The sequence below is a fragment of the Manacus candei genome, unplaced genomic scaffold (assembly GCF_025592945.1).
Source record: "Manacus candei isolate 608988 ecotype Guabito, Panama unplaced genomic scaffold, ASM2559294v1 h1tg000064l, whole genome shotgun sequence".
In the NCBI taxonomy this organism is placed as follows: domain Eukaryota; kingdom Metazoa; phylum Chordata; class Aves; order Passeriformes; family Pipridae; genus Manacus; species Manacus candei.
In genome coordinates, this window is record NW_026138112.1 from 3,261,187 (window position 1) to 3,282,619 (window position 21,433).

At 50.1% G+C, this 21,433-nt stretch overlaps 2 protein-coding genes across 3 annotated transcripts in view; one reads left to right on the forward strand and one right to left on the reverse strand.

Moving 5' to 3' along the window:
* Nucleotides 1-818: 818 nt before the first annotated feature.
* Nucleotides 819-21,033, reverse strand: LRRC75B (leucine rich repeat containing 75B). The gene is made up of 4 exons (XM_051805365.1): nucleotides 20,769-21,033; nucleotides 15,993-16,121; nucleotides 13,059-13,171; nucleotides 819-2,484 (listed from the first exon to the last, which is right to left on the reverse strand). Exons 1-4 carry the CDS (start codon nucleotides 21,024-21,026, stop codon nucleotides 1,962-1,964), a joined length of 1,023 nt encoding a protein of 340 aa, XP_051661325.1. The 5' UTR covers nucleotides 21,027-21,033; the 3' UTR covers nucleotides 819-1,961.
* The window catches only part of GGT1 (gamma-glutamyltransferase 1), a 57,209-nt gene continuing 38,903 nt past the window's right edge, over nucleotides 3,128-21,433 (forward strand). For both annotated transcript variants that reach the window (XM_051805349.1, XM_051805353.1), the window contains exons 1-3: nucleotides 3,128-3,206; nucleotides 3,604-3,708; nucleotides 18,657-18,721. The gene's annotated coding sequence lies outside the window, so the exon portion shown is untranslated. The remainder of the gene's footprint in view (nucleotides 3,207-3,603; nucleotides 3,709-18,656; nucleotides 18,722-21,433) is intronic.

Genomic DNA, 21,433 nt, shown 5'->3' on the forward strand with positions numbered 1-21,433 from the left:
AGCTGTGTCAGGGGTGCACTGCACACTGGGGGTCTTGCCTCATTTTGCAGGGGTGCCACTGTTTTGGAGAAGCTGTGAAGATGCCTTGATGCAGAGCTCTAGGGACACACTGCTCAGAGCCAAAGACCAAATGTTTAGTGCCCCTTTTCCTTCTTTCTAGGTATGCACTGGCTCACCAGGCAGCTCCAAGCCTTCATTTAAATCCTTTGTGCCCGACTTTTCTTCTTGGCACAGAGCAGAGTGCTGCTATGGTTAGACTGTAAGAGTTTAAGCAGATCTTGCTGACATTTGAAATGCTTTTCATTTTTGCTGAAAGGTATTTTGGAAGGAAAAGAAGAAAAAATTAATACCATCTCTTCCACAGCAGGGGAGGAAACTGAGGGCTGAGCCTGGGGCCTTATGGTAAATGGAGTTACATCCAGCTGGGGCCGGTCACTACTGGTGTTCCCCAGGGCTCAGTACTGGGGCCAGTCCTGTTCAATGTCTTTATTGATTATCCGGATGAGGGGATCGAGGGCACCCCCAGGAATTTCACAGATGACATTAAGTTGGGTGGAAATGTTGATCTGCTGGAGGGAAGGAAGGCTCAGTAGAGGGATCTGGACCAGCCCCCTGCAGCACGAAGGGTGGCAGCCTACCACAAATGAACACCCATATTTGTCTTTCCTTAAAGGAATGAACAACTCTCACCAACATGAATGGTACCTGATCCTCTCCCACACTGCTCAGGCACTGCATGAGGACTCCTGGTCCATATTCTTGCAGTGCCTGGGCTGCTGGCTCAATCTGTGACCAACCCAGATACTCAGACTCTGAAGTGCTTCACGCTCATGTCCAAGAGAACTCTTTATTATGTTTACATAGAGCATGAGCAACATGGAAAACACTAGAAATACTGCATCAGTGGTTTGGTTTTTGGGCAGCATTGGAAATGGCGATGCAGCTGCTCACGTCATGTCTGTATTACGAGGTATGCGATATGCCACGAGGAGCCAAAGCTTTGAGCTTTGCTGTGGGAAGTGCCCATCTCTGGCACATTCACTGCTTGCTCCTCTAGTGCCACAGTTAGGTGCTTAGCTTGTCAGCTTTTCCTCAATTTCACTTGGAACTTGTAATTGTAGTACCTTGGAACTTGTAATTTTAGTACAAAAGCACAGTTTTTGAAACCAATCCTACTAATCCACAAGACCATTCTCCCTCCCTTTTCTCCCCCCTCCTCCCATCCCATCCCAACTCATCCCATCCCCCATGCTCCCACCAACACATACCTTCTTCCCCTCCCTCTCACCCCGGTCACACAGCAAATATCCTGATGCTGCAGTTCCAAGCCATGTGTCCGCCCCAGCCTATGTGATCCAATGGTCTCTGACCAGGTCCCTTTGTTCAGACGTTCATACAAAACACACAATAGGAAAAAAACAAAACAAAAGGAGCCAGACACAAGAGGGAGACACACTGCCGGGCTCCAGCTCTGGCCTCTTCAACTAAGCTCCACAGCAGCTAGGCTCTTGGGGTACCTCCTTCCACACTCAAGGCTGCAGGTCCCAAGGTTTCCAAGGTGCATAGGAAAAGGAAGAAAGGAAGTAAACTACAAGCCTGTTTCTGTTTTAGGTTCCCCCCCATCCCTTTCCCTCAACCCAATGGCTGCTGGAGGATATTCTTGACTCCGACAGGTCTTTTCCCGTCTTCCAGTGAGACCCTGCCTGGGGACCAGGTTCACTGTAAGTCACTGGTTCCTCTCTGGAACGTGGGCGATGGGTTTGGCAGCGAGGGGAGGGAGCGGAGCACGTTGCGGGGGGACGACAGGCTTTTATCTCACAGTAGGTTGGGGGGGAGATGTCAGGAAAGGCGAGAGGAAAAGAGCCAAAGGAAGCCGGCTAAGCTGGCCTTCTGCTTGATGTTTGTACTCGAAACTGCTCCTTGGGGTGGCTTCAGTGTGCCAGCGCCGGCCTGTTGTTCAGTCACCTCTCGCAGCCCTGCTGAGAAAAAGCACGTGGCGGGGTGCTTCCGGCTGCTTCATCCTCTGGCTGGCTGCCCTCGTGCCCGCCGGCGATCTCAGAGTCGCAGTCAAGCGCCTCATAGATGGTAGGCAGCGTGGTCTGCTGGCTGAGCCGCTTGCGCAGGCCCACGAGCAGCGGCTGCGGCATGGAGGAGACGTCCACGTTGTTGCCGAGGTCAACCCAGGCCAGGCAAGGGAACTTGTTCATGTCCTTCATGGTGTCAGTCAGCTCCTTCATGGTCGCCCGCGTCAGCCGGTTGCCGTTGAGGGAAAGGTGGGTGAGCTTGGGGAGCGCCCAGAGGAAGGGCAGCAGCAGGCGCACCATGTCATCGTTCAGCTCGGTGAAGCTCAGGTCCACGGAGGTGAGGTGGTCCCCGTTGTTCTGCAGGTAGTAGGCCATGCGGTGGACATCCCGCATGGTCAGGGGGATCCCCGACAAATCCATGGAGTCCTGGCTCACCTTCTTCTGCAGGCTGGTCTTCAGGCTGATTATGGAAAAGGGGAGAGAGATCATTAAGGGAAGCACTCCCATCCATCTCACCCAAGAGAGAGAGCGCTTGTGACAGGGGAGGACTCGTTAACAGCAGGGGCTAGAACATTAAGCAAAGGGTTAATAGAGCTTATAGGGGAAACAAGCATTTACACCATACCTCAGGGCAGGCTGTCCTGGGGCTTTCCTGTGTGTTCTCAGCACCTATACATGAACTTTGCCAGAACTGGCTAAACACAGGATGCTAAAGTGTCTTCCACCAGCAGATTTCAAAGGGTTTGTCTGTCTGTGTGTGTACGGACGCTCATGTATAGAAAGCAAAAATAACCAAGGCAAGCAAACTTTCAAAGTGCACTGGTTTGCACTATGTGGGGGCTGTTTGTGAGCCACCTCTCCAGGTGAATGCCAAGGTCTGCCACAAACAGACTGCTGCAGAGGAGAGCAGTGTTAAATGGCTGAAAAACTGATATTTTACCAGGAAAACAACCAATAGGCAAACTGCACTCCAGGAGTGGATTTACTGCATGTCCCTTTAAGCTTTCACAACCAGCACTTAGTCAGTAAGCAGCACCAGTGGCTGCCTATTTGGGTCTCTGTGGTCAGCAGATCATCTGGGATCTGCTGCAGCTGTGAGGAGGCGGGGAGGGCATAAGGGTGCTCAGAGATGGCTTCAGCCATTTCTTTTGCTGTCTGCCTGGCAAGCGGAGAGAGGAGGAGGTAGGCAAGCTGTACAGCAGGCAAAGCTGTGTTATGGGGCTGTTGGGTATGCAAAGGGAGTGGGGAGTGGAGTGTTATAATGAACTGCGGGTTTGTGAGAGTGCTGTGAGAAGTGGGAGCTGTGGGGCTACAGGAGCTGGTGGGGATACTTTGCAAAACTGAGTAGAAAGTGTGTGTTGGTGTAACATAGAAGAACCTAATCCCTTAGTGTAAATTATGTTAGTCTTGCTGCTCTTTCAGACACATCTAGCTCTAAGGACACGGGAGCCTTAGTAGGACCCCCAGTTGTGTGCTCAGGGGGTCTGTAAGTGCCTTGTTGAGCTTGGGAGGATCAGGGTGGGTTAAGAATTAACCACCACTTCGAAGGTCCCCACTCTTCCTATCTGGCTCTCTGTAGTGTCCTGCACTCCTGTGGCACAGCCAGTCCCTGAAAGCAATGGGTTCATGGGGACATGCAATTTCCTCGGAGGAGGCTGCAGCACCGCAGGAGCTCCCGTGGCAGGTGAGAATGTCCCTACGAGCCTTAGGACTGCCAGGCTCTTCTGTAGTTGTGGAGAGGATGTGATGCTGCCTCTACAGCTTTGCTTTACACATGCAGTACATGGCATCCTGGAAATTTCAGTCCTTAATGCTCCCCTATGAGCATGTGTTAACATGAATGAATAAATGTGCATCAGGTCAGGCAACAGCCCTTTGTGGACACGTTCAACACTGGCAAACCTGTAGCTGTGCTTCGTGGTAGGAGCGTGAGGTGGAAAGACCTCATGGCCTGCCCTGTCAATTCTTAAGCCCACAAATTCCTGCTCTGGGTTTAATAGCACTTTGCCCAGGTTATTTCTATGTGCCCTTGTGTTTCCCGTGGGCATTCACTGTGCCAGGCTGAGGCTGTATCTGCAAGCGTGCATTCAAACTAATGAGCTCTCATGGTAGAGAAGTAATAACAGCATGGATTAGCTTGTATTCAGACCCTAAAGTATTGTAAGTAAAATGTATTACTTACTAAATATTTACACTTTAGATGACTCACACTACTCGTGAGTGGATTGCAGGAGGGGTAAGGGGAGCAGTGCTCGTCTGTACTGTCAAACAGCAGAGCCTGATGTCCTGGAGAACTGGTCTGAAAGCACACAAGGGAGGTCTCCACAGGGCCTCCACTTGAAGATAGTATTTGATATCTTTCCAACATCAGGGCCCCAGAGATGAGACTGTGAAGAATTAATCTACCATGTTGCTTGTAGCAGTGGTGCAGTTCTTTTAGCTGCTGCAATAGCAGTAGCAGTTGTGCATGCTGTGGTGACATTGGGCAAGCCTCCCTTTTCCTACAAATCCAAGGGATCCTTGAGATCAGCCTAGGCTGCCTGGGAGCTGCATTTCTTTTAACTCTCCAGAAAAACAATGTCTGTGGTTTTTTGGTATAGTTTGTCACCAACCACTGGCAGTGGTGTAGCACAATCTACCACAAAAGAGGGTTCAACTTGTATGAAGTCTATCAGGGACCAGCCTCAAAGCTGGAAGAGTCTCAGGTTATCCATTTAGCTGTGTTTTAACTGGGTGTTTAATATGGAGTACTTTTTTTCTAGCAAAACCAAGCATCAAATGCACAGTGAAGGTATGCATTCATACTGGTCAGGTTAAGCAGAGAAAAATGAAACTTCTGTGAACCTGAGTGCATGGTGGAAACAGTCCCCTATATCCATAAGGGGCTGGTACAAGAGATACAGAAGAAGCCTTCTCTGGCCTCTATGTGTTTAAAATAAGACTTTGTTGTGTGTGGGGGGAATAAAGGATAAACAAGCATAGAAGCAAGACTGTAACTACTTCAGTGCCCATTTTGTGTATATGCAGCCTGTGGCTCCTGGGAATTTTCTTCCCCAGCCCTGTCAAGCCATGGCAGATTCTGGGGGGGTGGGGGACACAGAAAGGAGGCACAAGCGTAGGGACACCTTCCCCAGCCCCAAGCCTTGTCTCGGTCTATGCAAAGCCTCCTCAAACCTTCCTTTCTGTAAAGCTACAAGGCACAAGCCCAGTTTGGTCTGGGGATGGGGACCACTGGAGGGCACGTCTGAGCCGGCACCGCTCCTGCTGCCGGCCCTCAGCATTCAGGTGCCGTTTTTCCTTCCGCGTCTGCAGCAGCAGCTTTCTTTTCTTAACAGGGGGCAGGTCTGAATGGCTCTTGGGGTCCCCTTTACAGTGACTTGGCTCTGAGTGCAGACAGTGATAAGTGAGGGGAAATGTCTGAAAGACAAAAGCAATGTGCTCGCTGTCTCTCTCCGCCCGTTAAGCCTCCCCTCCTGTTGACTGCTGTGCAGGGACTGCAGTAATAAGTCACGGATCGTGCTCTGACCAGAGCAGGTACCTTCTGCTGCTCTCCCCAGCAACGAGCCAATACCCCAAGGAGGCTTTAATCGAGCAGACAAATTATCTTCCCGTAATTGATTCTGCAGACTGGACTGCTCCCGGCTGAATGTGCTTAAACCCTCCTGTCCTGTGCCAGAGCCCGCCCTCCCTTCTTTGCTGGCTTGTTTTTCTTTCCTTTCCTGTGTTTTTGCTGCTTCCTTTTGCCCTCATTGCTGTACCTGCCAGGGTGACTCTGGGCCTCCTGTCCCAGCACTGTGGGCTCCTCCTGTGCTTAAATTGTTCTCTTGCCTATAAAAATGCCTCTTGTAGGGATGATGTGTCTGTAGGAGCCTCGTCCTGGTAGACATAAGCCCCCGTGCTGCAGCCAGGCTCTCTGGTAAGTGCTGAAGCATGAGATCTGACACCCCATGCATGCTGTGAACCCTGGCAGCCTCCTCCTCACCTCCTTGGTGTTTCTGTTCAGCTCCAAGAGGTGCAGATAAATACCATCCCTAGGAAGAGCCCAGCACAGCTGGCCACTCCTCCTCTATTGCTTTAGAGGTAAATGTACTTGCTGATAGAAAAGGGTCAGGGAGACGTGGGTAGGTGCTTGACTCTGAATTATCTGACACTTGTTTTTGGAGGGGTTTTTTGAGCTCTTTTAAGCTCTACTTCTCAGGGAGTGTGAGGGGGTGGGGGGCAGGATACACAGGACACTGAGCTCTCAGTCGCTTGTGCAGCAGCTGAGAAAATGCTAGGCTTACTTCCAGGGAAATGGGTCATCTATTATCCCCTAATTTCTGGAAGTGAAATAGGCTTAAAGACTGCCTCAGCTGCAGGTTTTTTTCCTTTGTGTGAGACACAACAGCTACTTAGAAATGTGGCTCTTGATGCCCGTGGGACTTGTAGACAGAGGGCTGCAGAAACACTAGGGGCTGGATTAACCTCATGCTACCACAACTGGTGCTCTGGGCAGATTTATAATTGGGGGGATTTGCATCTAACAAGGATCTGGACTCTGGATTCAGGGAAGCAGACTGTGTTTGTATTATCTGCAGCAAACTTAGAGAGGAAACAAACCTCCACTCCCTCAGATGCTGGAAAAATGGCTCTGAGTGAAAAATTCTGTGAAACTTAGAGCAAGAAACAAGGGCAATCAGCAGTCCATCCCCTACTGCCTGCCTGGGGATGCAGCATCCAGAGGGGAAAGTTGCCGGCTCAGATTCCTGTTTACAAGGAATCAACACTCTGCTTGCAACCCCTGTCCAGCCCTGCTGAGGGATGAGAGCTCTTGGAGGTACATCTCCCTGTTTCGCTCATGTGAAAGAAGTTCTTACTTCCATTGTTCCCAGCTCCCATCTTAGGGTCAGGCCTTCCTCCTAAGGATGTGCAGGCAGTCCTCCTTCCACCCTCACTGCCAATCATCCATTCCTAGGTGCCAGCTCTGCTCTTCAGTGGGCATTAGCCAGCAGTCCCCTGGCCACGTGAGATCCACCCAGGATCATGCAGACAGAGCAGAGGCCTGAGGGACCTGCAGGTGTCAGAAGAAACCCCCTTTCTCTCAGTGAGAAGTGTGGGCTGGGAAGGGGATGAAACCATCTTGTGCCTCTCCTGGCTTTATTTTGGGATAAAAATCTTCTGCCTCCTGAGAACTCAGCTAGCATAAGCAAATTCAGAGTGTTTTGAGATGGAAAAATTAGGAGACTTGAAATTAATTGCTAGTTGTTTGTCTCGAGGACCTGTCCCAAGGGAACTAACCCTTAGGCCATCTTCCAGGTCCTTCTTTGAGTCCATGAAGCTGCAGGCTCAGCACATTTCTTTTATTAGCATTGAATCCCTTCATTTTCTTGCTCATCAGCTAAATTCTTTGGTGGCTGCGGGGAAGGGGTGTAATGGCTCTTGAGTGTTGCCCTGTTGGGACTTGCAGCAGTCACAGCAGTGTTTGGCCTGTTGTTAGCTTTGTGGGGTTTGGAGGAGCATGTTCAGCCCAGGAATGTTCAGGTTCCTGGAGTCCCAGCCTCACTTCCTTGTCTCCATGCTATGGAGAGAGACTGGGAGGAGACAGTAAGAGTCAGACAGGATTTCAGCAGTGAGGGATGTCTACCACTCCCTGCCTGTTTCTCTGGAGAATTACCAGCTTTCTCCCCCTCCTTTTATTTTTACATTTAATTTGTCTCCAAATGTAAAACTTTCCTGATGCCAGAAACTCCCATTCCTGTGCATCCCCTTCATCATTAACAGGCACTGCCAGTAGTGGCTAATTAGCCATGAGTCAGGTATCTCTTGGCTGCTCTTCCTTCCATAGAACCTTGTGACAAGCATGTCTGGATGGCTTCCCTGCTTTCAGGAGTGATTTAGGGGATGGATTCTGAGCTTTTTAATTGCCTATTTAGCATAATCTGCTTGCTTTGCCTCTCTGTGGCACAGGGTGCTGCTGTGCAGGGCTGGCTTGAGCTGCCTCTAATGCAACATGAAAAAGGAAAGAGAAGCCTCAAAAGTACAGACTACCCCAACTCGAGCTGATCTGAGGCTGGGCCTGACACTGCTGTAAAGATGGAGGCAGTGCACAAATAGGCCACTTCCAGGAGAAGTCTCTTAGTCACATCTCCATCCTTGTGCCCAAGCTCTTTTGACCAACTGTGGGGAGACAAGGGAATGCAAAGGTAGCCCTTCTCCTACCCCCCTCCCTCTGCAACTGGGGTGGGACCTGGACATCTGTAGGTGTTGATGCAGCTGAGTGCCTCTCCTTCTCCTGGCTCTGCTGTCATCTTCACTTTGTTCTTGAAGGTGTGTTCAGGAGAGCTGGGAACCCTTGGCCTTCCTTGTGCTGCCACTTGATCCGTGCAAGACCTCAGGTTGTTTCCCTTCATTATTTAGGCCTATCCTAGCAAAGCAGGGAATAATGCTGCCTCCTCACTGTAAATATCATGTATCAGCCTATGTCCTTGCCAGACCTTCAACTGTGTCACAGTCACAAAGGCACAAGGTCTCTGCTGATGGCTTTTAACTACCATCTGCCACTCAGCCTCTGTTATTTCACTCACTGTCTCTCTGTCAAAGTGTCCTGCTTCTCCTGCTTGCCAGTCTTGGCCTTTTTCTTCTGACTCTGACAAGGCAGTGTCAAGCTGCTGGATGACCCTTTCTGCCACCTCCAACAGCCTTTCCAGCTGCATCTGCCTCTTGATGCTGCTGGGAACCCTCATCATGGGTAGTGCTTGGGATGCTCTGCACTGTAAGAAGAGGGCACAATTCCTGCCTCTCTTCACAACTCATCCACCAGCTCATGTCTGTCCAGCTGACATCTCTGTGAGCAGCAGCTTATTGAAAACATTGTGTGGGGCACTTCTTGTGCTCCCATATGGCTATTACCATATGGCTTTACTTAACTCACTGGTATTCTCTAACTTGGCTTCCTTTTGCTAAAGCAGGAATGATGGTGCCTATTTACCCTGTTGCATAAGGCTGACATGAAGCTGTAGTTAATATTCACCTCATGCCATTTGAAGGCTGGGATCTCATCTGCCAGAGCTGTCAGCCACAGCTCTGAGTGATGTTTTCAAGGAAAAAAAAAAAAAAGAAAAAAAAAGATCCAAATCCCTTTAGGGCTGTTTCCTTGAAGTCCTCTAGACACAAGTGCTTTCACTGCATTTTAAAAGTGCATCTAATGCTGCAACGTCTGGGCAATGCACGTCAGTAACAGAAATGGAGCAGTAAGCCCGGAAGGGATACTCTGTTCTCCACCCAGTTTTGGATTAGCCATGATGAAATTCACTCAGATGAGCAAAGTAAAACTGTGGTGAGACTTGTGAAAAGGAAAGCTCACACACATGTCGTTTAGGAGTTAACTCCATACACACAACTGCCTTTGCTCCTCCAGAACCAGTCACTGTGCAAAAAAACTGGGTTTTTTTCCCCTATGTTAGGAACCCCCTGATTGTAAAGCTCTGTTTTGTGGATCCAGGTTTGGTTGATCCTTTGCACTCCAGAAAGGAAATAGTTACACTGAAGTAGCCAGCTCTGGGGATGATGCAAGTGGAAGATACATTAAGGTTCCCTGACATGGCTTTGCCAAGACAGCTCAGTTGTAATCCAGTTTCCTGATCGCAGACTAGGCTGAGATCCAGCTCTCCACACAAAGCCTGTCTTCACCTGATACCCTTCTCTCTTTTTGAACTGTTCTGGCTCTCAAAAAGTAATACACCCTCTGGGTCCAGCCCTGTTCTGGAGGCAGATGGTGACAATTTTCCTTAATTCACCATTAAAGGAGGCCTCAAGACTTCTGAAAACAAGAATTAGTAATATCTAAAAAATTCTGCACCTGTCAAAATGCCACAGATGTGGTGTTGATAACCTAAAAAGCCTACATCTGTGTAGTGGTGCATTTCTTAATCTTTACACTACAAACATCAATTTAATGAGAAAGTGAAGCTGGAGTTATACAACATTCTAGGATGTATTCAGCTCGTTAAGTGGGAGTGATCTATACAACTGTAAAATGATGCTAAAACTGAATTCCCATTAGGATGTAAGGGACTGAAAACTGTGCAGTAAAGTTATGCTGGTCCCTGCTGTGGAAATCTTACCCTCCAGCTCTTGAATTTTTAAATTTTAAAACTCCCAGAGTAAATCCCCAAGAGCTCACCTTCCCAGTTTGGTTAGGCAGTCAACCCAAGCAGGGTCAGGGCCAGTAGGGTGCAGGCTGCTGGCTGGAAGCTGCAGACCCAAGACAGGATTTTGCAGGAAAGGAGAACTGAGCCCCTTTCTTTCAGTGTGGCAAACTTGTCTGAGTATCACCTGGGCAGCTGAAATAGTCTCTTTGGGTGACTGCACAGCTGGGACACTGCTAACCCTTCACTGTATAAAGCAGACAAGCACTGTCAGGAACTCACAGGCACGGATGCAGAGGGCAAACTGCCTCCCAGCTTCACCTTGGCAGCTTAGTCAAGCACAGAAACAAGACACAGCCTGGACTGGATCTCTCCTGCTCACTCCAGCTGCTGTTCCACTGAGTATTCTGAGTTGAAATAGGCTTTGTCCTTCCACATTTCTGTATGGGGTCTGCCTGTGTATCAAAACAGTAGTGCTTGAAATGTATCTTATCCTTTTTGCCCTATCAGTTCATGGGTGGCTCAGGTTTGTACCTGCTGGGTGTGGGTCCCACTGAGAGTAGCTGGTAGATGTAGATGTGGACTATCATCAGTCTGTGTGTGACCCACTTTTTTTTGTATTTGGCAGTGGGGAGGAACACCTGATGTGTGATCTGACTCCAGTATTGCAGGTCCTTTCAATCTCCCATACCACATCTCTATAACATCCCAAATGTAATTAAAACCTGGCAGATGCTCCAAGCTCTCTGTATGGCTGGGCTTGTTAATTATCTCCTGGATCCATCTAACATACTGCCAGAAAGCAGAAATCGCATTTCACTGGAGAAAAGGGGAGTCCTGCATCAGCTCTGTGAAAACCAGATGCCAAAGCCCAGGACACTGCAAAAGTGAGAGTAGGATTAATTTCCTTGATGTGGTCTCCATGCACAGATTCCTCTCTGCTGTCCCTAAACCCCACTAGATTTTAGACATTCCTTCCAAGCATTGCTGCTACCCCATGCTCTTTACAGGACCTCAATGGCAGGAAGGGTACAAGCCAAGGGTTTTGAAACAGACACTAATAGCAAAATACTCCTACTAGCTGACAGAGAGAAGTGGAGAATTTGGATCATGTAAAAACAGCCTGGCTGAACAAACTCAGGCCCTGGTATCTCCAAATGAAGCAGCTATTTCTTGCCTTCCTGCTACTGACAACACCCGTTTTCTTGCAGCAGCTTTGGATGCCAACTCTGCAGGCGTCTTTTGCTGCAAACTGCAAACCATTTCATCTCTAGACTTAAAAGAGGAAGCTCTTCTGTTAAATATTTAATCAAGATTAATTTGTGCCTTATGTAACACCTTGTAACTGGGCCTGGTTTCCAGGTAAGGCCACCCATTTTAGACCTATATTTCCCTCCATTGCACATTGCCTCGTTGCCCTCTCCCTGTTTGTGCTCACAGATGTTCTGTACCTGGCCAAGACTTTGGGATTTGCATGGGATTTGGGTTCATGGGGCCCAGAGCTCTTCCTCTGGCCACAGACCTCCTCTCTGTTGTTGGTAAGTGATGAGTTTGCAGCAGTTTGCAGTCCTCTGCTGTCCCTGGGCTGTGCAATCACAGAGAACACTTCCAGTTTGATTCTTCATCCTGGAGTCCAACAACCAAAAGAGGTTTGTTCTGCCTGCAAGCAGGAGTATGGAGGCAGAGGGTTGAGTTAGTAGCAGCAGGGAGGGATTTTTCACTTGGAAAACCAGAAAGGACTCAGCTCTGGAACCTCAGTCTTGTTCTGTGCTGTGGTTCCCACCTGCAAAGCAGCACAAACAGCCCTGGGCTGTGGGGTGCTGGGAAGGAGAGCATTCAGAGTGCTCAGATTTGGTGGCAAAGTGGGGCTATAGGTATGAGAGGCAGATGGCCTGGAAATCATGATATTAGGGATTTTATTCCTTAAGATGCACTGGGGATCTGCCTCTGAGTCAGAATGAAAGGTACGATAGAAATGTCAATTCCCGTGGGGGATTTTAAGTTGCTGGCACACATCAAAGACTAAAAGTCTCAGAAAAGCCCAAGGCCTTTCTCAGTGTGCTGCTGATTTTGCATTTCTTTTTATCCAATCCTGCATTTATTCCAGTGAAGCTAATGGGGCTGACATGGGCTCTTTTCTTAGTCATTTCTCTGTCTTCTCTTCAGCATTGGTGATCTGCATCACAGGAGCAGGGTTTGCTCAAAGAAAATGAGGAGAGAAGGTGGGGATTGCTCTTTATCTGGTTACAAAAGCTAGCAAGTGTCAAGGAGGGAACAAGTGTAGGTGTCTGAATACATTTCTGGTAGTGGAAAGCAGCTGCCATCCAGTACCTGTCAGTGGCCGACGTGCTTTGAGTTGTGCTGCCTTTGCATGAGGCCCAGCACCATCTCCAGGCCCTCTCTGGGTGCTGGCAGAGAACTGGGAGTTGAGAAGGATGGTCACATCTCTGCCAGCCCCCCCAAAGTGGTTCCTACTGAATGGGGTGATCAGCTTATGGCAGTGCCTCATAATGGGACACCTTTCCCACAGGCAGGGAGGTTTTACTGATATAAACAAGGACAAAGTGGGATGCAGAGCTCAGCTGGCACGTGGGTGTCTCTGCAAGGCTGCCAGCTCTGGGGCCAAACACCCTGCAGGAGGGTTGTCTGTGCTGTGCAATCAGTGGGATTGAGTTCAGTGTGCTTTGGAGAGGGGGAGGAACTGTAAGACTACACAAAAAAGAGTAAATGGCAAACGAGATCAAGGAGAGGGGTGTTGGGGCTGACCCTGCTGGGGTTTTGTAAGAGACTGCACAGCAGCTGCCGTGCATGGTTTTCAGTCCTGCCCTTCTCTGAGAAGGCACACTGGGATGGTGCAACACAGTTTCTAGAGGCAGATCCCCCATCCTGTCCCTGCCAGGCTCCTTACCACACTTGGGACTTCCTCCGGGGCATGCCGTGCCGGTGCCATTTGGAGTGGGGTGTCAGGTGGTAAATCAGCTGCCTGCAGATCCTGTCTGAGGATTTCCAAGGGTCATATTCCTGAAAGCAAAGGGACAACTTAGACTCTGCCTGGACCATAGCAGAATATGAGGCAAGGGGCAGGGACGAGGTAGATGGGAAGGGAGCAAAGATGGTAGGATGGTAGTGAAGAGCAGGCATGTATGTAAGGGAGGAGATGAAGAGGAAGAGAAGATGAAAGAGGAATGGTGAGAAGGCCTGAGATGCCTCTGCCACGTGTTAATTCCTCCTGGGATGGGGGAGAAGTAGGAGCTCTGAAATACCAGGAAGGACCCCAGCCCAGCCATCATGTTCCTACCCAGAGTGGGGCTACAGTTTCACACCCTGCACAGGAGCAAGTGGAGCCCAGAAGAGGGGGTTATTTTCTAGAGCTGTGGCAGGGACCAGCTCTAGACCAGGCAACACCCAGGGAAGTAGATGTGGCTGACTGCTCTGTACAGGGACTCCCTGCATATTTTTCTTCAAAAGTTGTCCACTTTCAGAAGTGTAGGGACAGCATGGGTGTCTCAGTTGCTCACTGCTGTATCCTCAGCAGCACCTGTCCCCAGCTGTGCAGACAAGCTGCCAACTTGTTGTGTTACAGGACAGTGCTAAATTTCTGTTACCATGCTTCCCCAAACTCTGTCTTTGGACTGACTGTGTCTGATACTCTCATGTGGAAAGTTCAGTAATTGGCACCCTTGCCCCACCCCTGAGGTGCTTCTTGCTGGGAGAAATGCTCCTCCTGCAGCAGTACCCTGACTCTGTGCCCTCCCGTGCCCTGTTTGGGAGATGTCAGGAGAGGGAACTTTCACCCTAGTCCATCTTACTTCCTTGCAGTCCATTCTGCTCCTGGAGGTTTGAGTGTGGGAGCTTGCCAGTGCCAGTAGTTCACTCCAGTAACTTGCCAGGAAAACATGGCACCAAGACAGTTGGTGTTTATTTTTTGCACGTGTTCTCTGATGCAGTGACTTTGAACAGAATCTCTTCCTCTGGTGAAGCAGAATGGCAAATGGCAGATGCTGAAGGCTGAGACTTTTGCCCTCTCTACCGTATTTTCCAAATGCTGACAAACACCCACTGAATCAGCTCAACCCTCATGGGATGCACTGCCAGCGTATGGCAGTTCTGCTGTGCCCAGTGGAGAGGGATCCCAGCATTAGTGCTCAGCTGAGCACCCCCTGACCCCTATCCCAGCCCCCCTAGGAACCCACAGGGACTAGCCCATGCTCTTGGGATAGGTGCCTTGTTCTGGCCTGGTACTGTGCTGGCCTGGTACTGTACTGTGCAGCAAACCTTTCCAAGTGGGGGCACGTGCACACCAGGCTTCAGCACAGCAGCTGGCACAGTGCTCTGCGAGCGACTGCTGGCTCACACAACTGAGAATTACCCTCCTGTTCTCTCCCGTGTCCTCACTGATTTAATTTCCACTGACAGACTGGGAGTTGCACTCAGCCTGCTTGCCTGTAATGCAGTTACACCCACCAGATGCTCAGCCAGGGTCGGAGATGGTACGTGGTCTGATGGTGTGTGTTCTGGGAAGGGTGCTGTAGGTACTGAATCTCTCCAACCACTGAGTTAAACTCCTGTTGGCTTTGAGGGGCAGCTCAGGTGCTCAACATCTTCCTTAGGAATGGTGAAAATCATATCTATGTAGTGGTATGTGTGTCAGTGCAGATAAGCATGTGCATCTATAAGGCATGAAATGAGAGGGGGGTATTGTGTAGGTGTATAAAAATTGTAGCACGTTATCTACTGAGCACCTGGGTGAGGAGGGTAACATCCCCTCCTGCTGCCTGCCCTGAGGGGCACTGCACACCATGGGGTTGGAGATGGTCTGGGAGAGCAGCTGGAGATAAGGTCAAATGAAGTATGACTAAAGAGGAAGTAGTGCTGCAACCCACCCCCCTCCTTTAGATGTGTATAGAATTTGCACAGAGATTACACTTGAAAAGATTTATTTTTTCAGGCTGCATTGCAGCCCAATAATGATGATTAAACTTTGGCTAAATGTAGTTTGTCTGTTGGGACCTGACTGGCTAATTGTTATCAGTGAGCCTCAGGAGATGCAGAACAAGGTTAGAAATGCCACTAATCTACACCAAGCATTCAGTGTATTCCCTGGGGTGCTGCTGCTTGCTCTGAGCTCTGTGTACTTAATATCTCTCTTTGAATAAGAAATTTACTCCACTGCTCTCTTTATAAAGCAAACATGACACTTGCCAAGCCTGATGAGCAAATGGATACATTGCAAATCCAAGTGTTTGTGGTGGCAAAGGTAACAGAAATAGGTGCTGGTGTTGCAGTGGGACTGTGGCATCTGTGATGTTTGCCTGTGTGTGCTCAGCCTTGCCTTTCTGTCTCTGCTCACCTCATGCTCTGAAGGGAAGTGCTGGAGCAGTGCAGGGATAATGTGCATGTAACACATTTACTTCTTGAACCCTGAGTTGCAATATATTCCTACAGCACCATCCTTTACTGGGAGATCTGGGAGGGTTTGGGGGGAAGTAATACTGGGTTAGGGTAGTTATATATGGCAAAGGGTCTGGGAAGAGAGAGATGGTTTTCCTGCAGAGATCTCTGCTCTCCTCTGCAGCCCCTTAAGCCCCCCATAAGCTCTAGCTGCTTTGAACCCCTGTGATACCAGTGAATATGGCACTGTACCCTGTCACCAAGGTTTATAGGCACAAAAAGTAATTTCCTGATTTCCGTGCACATAACCACCCCCTCCTTCAGCTGCACTCATGTGCTGAGGTAATTTTAGCTAATTTGTACAGAAATATGTCCCACAATCTATTTGCTGCCAATCCCAGGGCATACAGTGGATGTTTTTGAAGGATTGCAGGGCTGAGGGAACACTCACCTTTTTGGGACACTGCAGATCTCTAGCGAGGCTCATCAGCAAGTCATGGGAGATGGGATCCACCAAGTTGAGGAAAGTTGCATTTTTGTAGAGCACTTCATTGAGGAATGTTCCTTCCAGTCCCAGGTCCTACACGAAAAACAGACAGTGTCATACATGGGCTTCCTCATAGCTATAACCATGAGGTGTTTTGAAAACAGAAAGTTAATCTGATGAGGTGCCAGCTGGATGCTCAGTACAGGAAATTATCTAACAGAGGTGAAGCAGCTGTGTCTGACCAAGCATTTCTGTGCTGGGGGATGCAGACAGCCAGAGAGCTCAATGAGATGCAGTGTTAATTTGAGCTAGTGAGCCTAAGGGCTTCCACCTTCTTTCCACCTATTACAGGAAGGTGAGAACTCTTATAATTTTCAGGATGGCTGGAGCCCAGAGAGAATTAGTTTTAGAGAAACACAGTTTTGTCAGCCTCTACGTGTGAATCTGCTGAAGGAGCCAAGCAGGAAGGGTGGCTCTAAAGATGCTTCTCCAATCTCAGCTTTTCTGGAAGAATCAAACTCTTCTCAGGTATTTAGATGCTGCCATTACACCCTGGTGGTGGCTGGCTGAGCAGAAGTCCTGCCCATCCTTATGAGTTTAGCTGTACTATGAATTTTTCAGTAAGCACTAAGTGCTGGCAGCATTGTCTTTTAGGTGTAATGGTACATTTATAGGTGGCTTTACACCACAGTCAGAGGGACTCCTCTTCCCACCTTCCACAATATGAGTTAAGGGAACATCTGTGGTCCATGCAACTCATCTGCCTGGACCAGGGTACAGGACACCTTTGGACATGCTGGAAGAAACCTGAGCAGCTTTAGGAACAAAAAGCCTCCCCAGGAGTCAGATGGGTGATACTGCAAAGAACTAAGCTGTTTCTTGTTAAGAGGAAGGCCAAGAGTTAATATATGACATAGTTATTACAATCAGGAGGTACCATAAAGTGGTGAAAAACAAAAAAAATCCAGGAAAGACAGATAACGTACTCGCACAAAAATCACAGGAGAAGAAAAAAATACCTTAGGAGTAGAAATGTAGAACAAGAAAAACCTCTTTAATAGGGATGGTGCTGGGTTTGATTCAGTTGACAAGGAGGGCTCAGCTGAGGGAAGAAACAAGTCTTATCCCCATTCTGTATGCTGCTGACAGGAGAAATGAATAAGCAAATGGGTGCCCCATATGTTCGCACTGCTCTGCCGAGCGTGTGCTTCAGGCACCACCCAGTGACTGAGAGCTAAAAAAAAAAAGGAGAGAGAGGGGGAAAAAAGCTGGATGTATGCACATACATCACCAACAGGGATGGAGCCATAGCTGGCAGAGGTGTGGGATCTTAAACTCTAAGCACCAGTATAAGAGAGTGCTGGATATCCTGCTCTGGATATGCTTGGATTGAGCAGAAAGAACAATATCAAAGAAATCCTGGTTACAGATCTGGTGGAGAACGGGACAACAAATCAAATGCATTACAGCCCCATCACTGTGTGTACACAGATGACACCCATAAGAAACCAAGGAAGCCAAGCAGTGGATCAGTCCTGAAGGACAGACAGCCACAGCTGGATATGGGCCAGGAGCGTACCAAGGCATCATGCCAGTGTCTCCCTTAACCATAAGGCTTCAGGGAAATGGAGCCTCCTACGCCAAGTGTAATATGCACAGATGAAGAAATCTGCCGTGAGGATGGCATGGCTGGGCATGCAGCAGTGGATGTCAGACAAGTAATTAAAGTCCCCCAGTTGGAGCTTTACCATTAAGATGAATCTGCATTCCCATTATAAATCCTGCCTGCGAGGGTTTTGTAAGTAATATAGCTGTAAATATTCACTTCACATTGATATTCCATAAATTCTTAGCCCAGAGGCATTTTCTGGTTCATCTTACTTATTTCCCTTTCTCTCTCTCTCTCTCCCTCATTTCTCAGAAAATTTTGTACCACCTAAAGGATGGCTGCTGAGAGCAGAATATTAAAAGTCTTGCCAGTTCAGCTGGCTTAGTGCTGTTGTCTTAAAAATGACACTTGGTCATTGTCTCAGCACAGGGAAAACAGATCACACCAGACTTTTTGCTAGTCTGATGTCTCCCCTGGCTTCAGCTGAGCGATGCCCACTTAGATCAGCAGGAAAGCTGATCTGGCTTCTGCAGGTGGGCATTTCTGAGGCTGAAGATGTGCAATGGAGCTAGTGTTGATGTACAAAGCACGTGTACACCTGTGGTTTGCAGTTGTTCTCTGTGCAGTCTTCTAAAATGCTGGGTCTTCCATCTCCGTTAGCGGATCTGCTTCTGCCTGGCTTGCTTGCTCTATTTATCACACCCTATCAACATCTTAGGAGTAGTCCACAGCCCTTTGGAGTCTGCAGAACACAGATCAAAAACCACTGGCAGATACACTCCATCTGCAGGGCTGCACAAGGTGTGTGTCTGCCAGGAGCAGCAGGAGGCACATGGGGAACCCGTGTCCTCTGGCCTGGCTGAGCGTGTCTGCTCACCCGAGGAGGCTGTGATTCCCGTCCCACCATTTCCCTGCCCTCTCTAGGGTATTTGCACCCTGGCCCAAGGCACAGTGATGAGGTGTGGCGTTAAATATCCTCCCTGTCCACTAGAGTGAACAAGGTATCTGTTTTTTTACAGGTAACAAACAGACCGTCCCCTGGGACACACTGATCCGCGACCCCCGAGAGCGTGTTGCTGCCAAGGTAAGGAAGGACATGCTGGGGACCAAGCTAAGGGGTGAATTTAGTCATGGAGTGAAGAAAATTTGTAAATGAGAAAAAGGATTGATCATACTATTCTCTGAAGCTGACACTGGACACGTGAGGAGGACTGGTTGTCAATACATGACCCCAGACTGGGTGATAGTTGTGCTCAGCTGTTGAAGGGGGTGGTACATGGTGGTGGTGCAGCCCTCTGTCTCTGAAACCTCTGAGCACTCTGTGAGCTGAGGCTTTGGGGTGCTGCTGGATGGGTTCCTGTCTTACTTGGCGAGGAAGGTTCTGTTGTGACTACAGGAGGCATGTCCCACTGCTCTGTCACGAGCAGATGAACAGACGGCCACTGTTTTGACAGGGACAGGCAGAGATAAGGACCAGGAATAATATGGGGAACTGGAAAGGCAGTGGGCAAAATGTAAGTGTTCAGGACATGGTAATTCTCAGCACAGATGTGGGGAAGCCAAGTGTTTAAGTGATCCTGAAAGGAGCTTAGAAATGACCCTCTATTCCACATGGCCCTGTGACTTAGCATTCAAACCGTGGCTGTTCAGAGATGGACCTTCTGGAGACCTCCAAGGTCTGTGGAGGGTTTCAGTGCTTCAGTCCCAAGGAGAGGTGTTGAGCACTATAGAAAATGACATTCTGCAGTTCTGGCCTCTGGCATACCCTACAAAAGTCTGTTCACGTTACATTGCCACGTCCATGAAGTGAGTGGTTGCCTCTCTTTCTTCAAAAGCTTCTTGTAACGGTGCCTTTCCAAAACTGCCTTTGAAATCTTATTCAGCCCTTGTCTGCCATACTGGTGCAAGCATAGAGTTCTGCTGAGGGCTTATCTGTCTACACGTGTGATAAGAAGAGTGTTTGTGGTGCTGGTAACAATCCTCAGATGAATGCTAAGGTAGTGGACAGCAAAACCAGAGATGTAATTTTTGGTCCTGTAAATTCTTATTCGTGAGTGTGCAACTCGCTGGTAGCCCAGGGCATTGACCACCATTGCTGGATGTGTTGTAAAACCCAGGGATGTGCAGAACATAGCTGTTAATCAGCTCCCTGCAGCTCCCTGGTACGATGGCTGCACAAGCTTCCCAGCGAGCCAGTCCCTGCTCTACCACACTCACACCCAAAGGTCACTTACTACTAAGATGAGCAGTGTGTGTTCCCAAGATGAAGCAGACCATTATCTAATGAAGCAACGTGATAAGCTAAGAATTGATAGTGTTTTATGTCCAAATCAGAAGTGGGATTTGTCTGTCCCCCATGCTACCAATTTCAGAGTTGCTTGCAGTTTAGGGCCGCTGAGTTTGCCTGGAAAGTGATGGTAGCAGTGAGTGATGGAGGAGATGGCTCTGTTCCAGCAGCAGGGCTCTGTCCTCAGCATCAGTTTGGCACCACGCTGTCTGCACACTGGCTTTTCTGTTCCTGAATGGCGGCAGACAGAAACACGCTCCCACTGATACACTGACCCCTTTATCTCTCCTCTCAGCCTAGATTGTCCCAGAGGTCCTCTCCAAAACCATTTTGGGTTCTGCCAAAGACAGGTCTCAGCCAACCTGGCTGGGTGGGCATAATGGGATGTGGTGGCAGTGGGACGGCAGTGGCTTTTTTTCTGGGGGGCATCACTCCTGAGCACACCCAGGGGCTGGCACGGAGGGGTGTGGATGGGGACAGCCCAGACTCGGATGCCCCTTTTCCTACGTGCAGCATAGCTCTCCTCTAGCTCTCCTCTCTGACCCCCGGCAGCCAAGCCAGGTGCCCCTCGCCCAGGCTGGGGGTCGGGGCGGGTGTCGCCTGCCGCGACAGGGACCGAGCGCGGCGGCTCCCGCCCCGCCGGGGCACGGAGCGGAGAAAGGCAGCACAAAGAGCCCGGCTCGCCCCGCCAAGGGGGGCTGCAGACCCCCGCCGCCGAGAAGGGAGCTCGTAAACCGCGGCTCCATCCCTGCTGCAGCCCTCGGCCCCGCACCGCCCTTTGTGCCTGCCCTGCCCTGCCCCGATCCGCCCCGCTGCCCCGGGCCCGCATCCCCGCAGCAGGTACCTTCCTCAGCAGCCGGAGGATGTGCACGGCGTGCTCCCGCTTGTGCTCCCGGATGGTGGCCTGGATCTCCCGCAGCCACCCCACCCGCCGCACGTAGGGCGCGGGCGAGGCTTTCCGCAGCACCCCGGGCAGCTTCTGCGGGTGGAGGAGCAGCGACGAGAGGTGGAAGTCGCCCCGGCCGCCCTCCAGCCTGCCGGGGCAGGGCTCCTCGCCGCTCTCCTCCTCCAGGCTGCTCTGCCGGCTCAGCCGGGAGCCCATGGCCGCGCTCCGGCCGCGCCGCCGCCGCGCTCGGACCGGGCGGGCACCGGGCTGCGGGCCGGGGAGGCGCCGGGGAAGGCGGGGGGTCCGCCCCGCCCCGCCCGGCCGGCCCCGCCCCGGCCCCCCGCGCTCCCCCGCTGCGGGATCCCGGCGTTCCCGCAGGAACAACGCCCCAGGGCTCGCTATTGCCGGGGTCCCTGACCCAGCACCAGCCCCGCTGCCTCAGCGGCGCCTCCTCCTCCCGGGTTGGTTCTGCCGGGAGATGCTTGGCGGAGAAGACAAAGAGAGAAGCGGATGCTGCCGGGACCGCTCCTTCCATCCAGGCATTTTGGGGAGCTTTTTTTTTTTTCATTCCTGGACAAACTCTTTGAACAGTGCAAAAGGTTGTCTAGATTAATAGTGGTTCA

Excerpts from the sequence above, each read along its gene's own strand:
- LRRC75B (XM_051805365.1), bottom strand. The coding sequence starts at position 21,026 with ATGGGCTCCCGGCTGAGCCGGCAGAGCAGCCTGGAGGAGGAGAGCGGC. Across the intron at positions 16,122-20,768 it reads TCCTCCGGCTGCTGAGGAAG|GACCTGGGACTGGAAGGAAC; the intron begins GTACCTGCTGCG and ends TTTTTCGTGTAG. Across the intron at positions 13,172-15,992 it reads ATCTGCAGTGTCCCAAAAAG|GAATATGACCCTTGGAAATC; the intron begins GTGAGTGTTCCC and ends CTTTGCTTTCAG.